Source organism: Trachypithecus francoisi, unplaced genomic scaffold (genome assembly GCF_009764315.1).
Source record: "Trachypithecus francoisi isolate TF-2019V2 unplaced genomic scaffold, Tfra_2.0 Lachesis_group11, whole genome shotgun sequence".
In the NCBI taxonomy this organism is placed as follows: domain Eukaryota; kingdom Metazoa; phylum Chordata; class Mammalia; order Primates; family Cercopithecidae; genus Trachypithecus; species Trachypithecus francoisi.
This window is the reverse complement of record NW_022681456.1, coordinates 10476002-10481055: the sequence shown is the minus strand read 5'-3', so window position 1 is coordinate 10481055 and position 5054 is coordinate 10476002. Positions and strand designations below refer to the sequence as shown.

At 48.7% G+C, this 5054-nt stretch overlaps 1 protein-coding gene across 3 annotated transcripts in view; it reads left to right on the top strand.

Moving 5' to 3' along the window:
* Positions 1 to 3985: 3985 nt before the first annotated feature.
* The window catches only part of CCDC62 (coiled-coil domain containing 62), a 55752-nt gene continuing 54683 nt past the window's right edge, over positions 3986 to 5054 (top strand). For 2 of the 3 annotated variants that reach the window (XM_033220270.1, XM_033220268.1), the window contains exon 1: positions 3986 to 4479. In XM_033220270.1, coding sequence (XP_033076161.1) covers positions 4444 to 4479 — 36 coding nt within the window. In that variant the 5' untranslated portion in view covers positions 3986 to 4443. The remainder of the gene's footprint in view (positions 4480 to 5054) is intronic. The other variant, XM_033220269.1, reaches the window with a different exon arrangement.

Sequence of the window (5054 nt, the reverse complement as noted above, 5' to 3'; positions counted from 1 at the left end):
TAACGTGTGAATCATTTTTTTTAAACTGAAATTTAAAATGTAACATAGTCTAATCTGATTAAAATGTACTAATAGGGCCAAGCTGCTTTGATGCACAGCAATAATCCCAGTGGAGGTGGGAGGATCACTTGAGCCCAGGAGTTCAAGACTAGCCTGGGCAATGTGGCAAGACCCTGTCCCTACAAAAAATACAAAAATTAGCCAGGCATGGTGGTGGGTGCCTGCAGTCCCAGCTACTTGGGAGGCTGAGGTGGGAGGATCACTTGAGCCTGGGAGGTTGAGGCTGCAGTGAAGTGAGATCATGACACTGCACTCCAGCCTGGGCAACAGTGAAACCTGGTCTCAAAAAAAAATAAATAAATAAAGTACTAATAGTTCAAAAATTGACTTTACACGTTCTCACAGTCTACCATTTTTAGTAAAAAACATGAAGCTTTAAGCAGCCTTATAAGAGATTTCCCTTGATTAAGCCGGCAACTTTTAGTGCAAATACTTTTTGCATATAGTTTTGATAAGTAATATTCATTTTTAAAAACATGATGACAGTAAGTGATGTTAAACTTTTTATTATTACATAAACGCCAGTCTGTGGTAGCTTTCTCACTCTTAGTTTAAAAGTTGATAAATTACTGTTTTAAAGGTGAATTTTACCTTTTAGTTCCCTGTTCTCATTATTTACTAAATTCAGGAAATCAAATAGGGAGACTGGGAAAAGTTCATTGGGAACTTCAGTTTGGATTAGACTGTGTGATTATAAAATCAGATGCAGTGTCATTCTTGTAGCTTTCACCTCTGTCATTTTTTTAAAGTTACGTATTTAAATTCTTTTGTTTTAAAGAGAAAACCTTTGGGGAGCGAAGGTAAAATTATTGAGATTTTTAATTTGTACCTAGTCATCATAATCCTTTTACCATACTCAGTTACTATTTATGAACCATAATCAAAATGAGCCTAATTTCTTACTAGTCTAGATACATAATTCATTTTTGAGATTGGGTCTCGCTCTGTTGCCCAGGCTGGAATGCAGTGCTGTGATCACAGCTCACTGCAGCCTTGACCTCCCAGGCACAAGTGATCCTCCCACTTCAGCTGTTGGAGTAGCTGAGACTGAAGGCACATACCACCATACCCGGCTAATTTTTAATTTTTTTTTTTTTTCTTGAGACGGTGTCTCGCTCTGTCACCCAGGCTGGAGTGCAGTGGCGCGATCTCGGCTCACTACAACCTCCGCCTCCTGGGTTCGCGCCATTCTCCTGCCTCAGTCTCCCGAGTAGCTGGGACCACAGGTGACCACCACCACGCCCAGCTGATTTTTTATATTTTTAGTAGAGACGGGGTTTCACCGTGTTAGCCAGGATGGTCTCAATCTCCTGACCTTGTGATCCACCCACCTCGGCCTCCCAGAGTGCTGGGATTACAGGCGTGAGCCACCGTGCCCAGCCAATTTTAAAATTTTTTATAGAGTTAGGGGGTCTCCTTATGTTGTCCAGGCTGGTCTCAAACTCCTGAGCTCAAGCTATCCTCCCACCTCGGCCTCCCAAAGCGTTCAGATTATAGGTGTGAGCCACTGCACCCAGCCGGTACACATATTTTTACTTCAGTGTTACACATGGTTGCCTGGTGAACAATGGCACTTGAGGACTTTCTAGAAAAATACCAAGCCTTTTTTTTTTTTTTGAGATGGAGTCTCGCTCTGTCGCCCAGGCTGAAGTGCAGTGGCTCGATCGCCGCTCACTGCAAGCTCCGCCGCCTCCCGGGTTCATGCCATTCTCCTGCCTCAGCCTCCCTAGAAGCTGGGACTACAGGTGCCCGCCACGACGGCTGGCTAATTTTTTTGTATTTTTAGTAGAGACAGGGTTTCACCGTTTTCCCCAGGTTGGTCTTGATCTCCTGACCTCATGATCCGCCCACCTCACCTTCCCAAAGTGCTGATATTACAGGCGTGAGCCACCGCGCCTAGCCAAAAATACCAAGTCTTACGATGGTGAAACCTAAGAAACATGAATTAAAACGTTCCTGACTTCAAAAATTGACATTCAACCCACATTCCTTTACATCTCATCACCACCAACTTACTGCAGTCATCTACTGCTAGGCTGTTTTTAGCAACTACTCAGAATTTGCTTTGTTTATTTATTTATTGGCATTTCCATGATGATCAGGGAAGTAGACCACCTTTTTGTGTTTATTGGCTATTTGGTTTTGGGTTCTGGTGGTGGTGGTGGGTTTTTTTGTTTTTTTGGTTTTTTTGAGACAGAGTCTCCCTCTATTGCCTAGGCTGGAGTGGTGTGGCGCAATCTAGGCTCACTGCAACCTCTGCCTCCCAGGTTCAAGCCATTCTCCTGCCTCAGCCTCCCGAGTAGCTGGGACTACAGGCACGCACCACCACACCTGGCTAGTTTTTTGTTGTTGTTGTTTTTTTTTTTGGTATTTTTAGTAGAGATGGTTTTGCCATATTAACCAGGCTGGTCTCGAACTCCTGATCTCATGGTCCGCCCACCTCGGCCTCTCAGTGCTGGGATTACAGGCATGAGCCACCACGCCTGGCCTTGTTTTTGTTTTTTGAGTCAGGGTCTCACTGTCGGTCAGGCTGGAGTGCAGTGGCATGATCACAGCTCATTGGAGCCTCCATCTCCCAGCTCAAGTGATCCTCCCGTCTCAGCCTCCTGAGTAGCTGAAACCAGAAGAGTGCACCACCACGCCCAGTTAACTTTAAAAAAAATTTTATGCCAGCCAAGGTGCCTCATGCCTATTCCAGCACTTTGGGAGGCCAAGGCAGGTGGATCACCTGAGGTCAGGAGTTCCAGACCAGCCTGACCAACATGGGGAAACCCCGTCTCTACTAAAAATACAAAATTAGCCAGGCGCGGTGGTGCATGCCTGTAATCCCAGCCACTTGGGAGACTGAAGCAGGAGAATCGCTTGAACCTGGGAGACAGAAGTTGTAGTGAGCTGAGATCAAGCCATTGCACTGCAGCATGGGCAACAAGAGTGAAACTCCCTCTGAAAAAAAAAAAATCATTTTTTGGCCAGGTGCAGTAGCTCATGCCTGTAATCCCAGCACTTTGGGAGGCCAAAGTGGGTGGATCAACTGAGGTCAGGAGTTCGCGACCAGCCTGGCCAACGTGGTGAAACCCATCTCTACTAAAAATACAAAAAAGCTGGCATGGTGGCGGGCACCTATAATCCCAGCTACTCGGGAGGCTGAGGCAGGAGATTTGCTTGAGGCGGGAGGTAGAGGTTGCAGTGAGCCGAGATTGTGCCATTGCACTCCAGCCCGGGCGACAAGGGTGAAGGAAAAAAATGTGTTTTAGAGATGGGTGAACTCCTGAGCTCAAGAGATCCTCCCACATTGGCCTCCCAAAGTGGTGGGATTACAGGCCACTGCGCCCAGCTTTCTTGATTTTAAATTCTAAGACATTGTCTTGGTCTCCCAAACATGAGCCTGTCAGTAAAGCTTCAAAGTAAGAAATCTTAATTTTGTTTTTCCATTTTCAGATTGTCTTTTTTGAACACAAGGGCATGTTTTGCTATTTCATATTCAACCAAAAAGTAAAGTTGAAACCCTGTAAGACCGTATTTAGTAATTGTCTTGCTGTCTGAGGAGTTAAGCATTCAGGGATGGGCAGCCAGGGCTGAAGTGTGATAAGCCTTATTTTTTCCTAGTCCCGTTCCCACATTTTAGGAAGAGTGAAAGGGGGATGAAGAGGTGACTATGGAAGGACAGGTGAAAAAGCTTAGATTCAACCTAGAATATCGTAGATTTTGTCAGGACAAAGTACCGTGGTTTTCCTCATTGCTTTTCAGGAGCCCCCCAAAATCAATTTCCCCCTCTTCATCTGTGATTCTTGGTTTAAAGTATCAAAGGTGCTAGGGTGGCTCGCAGCTGTTATCCCCGAGGGCTGGGCTCTGCCTCCACGCATTCGAGTGTCAGGTCCTGTTCTTGGAGCCAGCTACACAGGAGCGAGCACTGCCGAGCTCACGGTTATTAGGGTGAAGATGGAAGATAGGGGAGTGAGCAATTCAAATGTAATAAACCAGGGTGCTGGGGGCGGCGCAGCAGCCTTTATTCACTTCTTCATTCCCTCGGTAATGAAGAGCCGGTTCTTTGAGGCCTTCCAGCGCCGGAGCCTCGGGCGTGGGCAAAAAGCGTCCATACTCAGCCTGAGCCACTTGGGAGCCCCCAGTCTCCGAGGTGGAAGAACAGCGCCCACCAGCGCGGCGGGGCTGCAGCCGGGAAACCCTGGGTGGGAGCTCCAAGCCCCGGCGAGCGGACGCCGCGTGGGCGCCAGGCAGGCGGTTGAGGTGCGGGGCGGGGGACGGCCTAAGGCGCGGGGCTCCGGGGCTCCGGGCTCGCCCCCGCCGCTCGGGGCAGGCGCGCCGATGGCGTTTCTAAGGTGACGCCGTCCACACCGGCCTTCTCCGGGGGCGGAGAAAACACCTATGAACCCTGCGGCAGCCTTCCTTGCCGGACGCCAGGTGAGCGGCGGTTCCGGGCGCGGCTGGGCGCCGCTGCAACGGTGCACATTGGTCGAAATCTACTGCTTCTCAAGAACGGTGTCTACTTAAAATGTGAAACAGGCCGGGCGTGGTGGCTCATGCCTGTAATCCCAGCACTTTGGGAGGCGGAGGCGGGCGGATCGCGAGGTCAGATTGAGACCATCCTGACTAACACGGTGAAACCCCGTCTCTACTAAAAATACAAAAAAAATTAGCCGGGCGTGGTGGCCTGTAGTCCCAGCTACTCAGGAGGCTGAGGCAGGAGAATAGCGTGAACCCGGGAGGTGGAGCTTGCAATGAGCCTAGACCGCGCCACTGCACTCCAGCCTGGGCGACAGTGCAAGACTCCGTCTCAAAAAAAAAAAAAAGTGAAACAATACACTGGACATAGAGGAAAACGGTGTCACGACCGTTTCCTTAACCCAATAACACCTTGTTATTCAGCTCAGGTCACAGAGTAGCGCGTACCTGGTGCTTACTGTTTAAGGAGGACGATTGGCGTCTAGGGAGCTGCTTTCCCATTTACCTCGCTGGGTGTCCTTAATTTACACAAC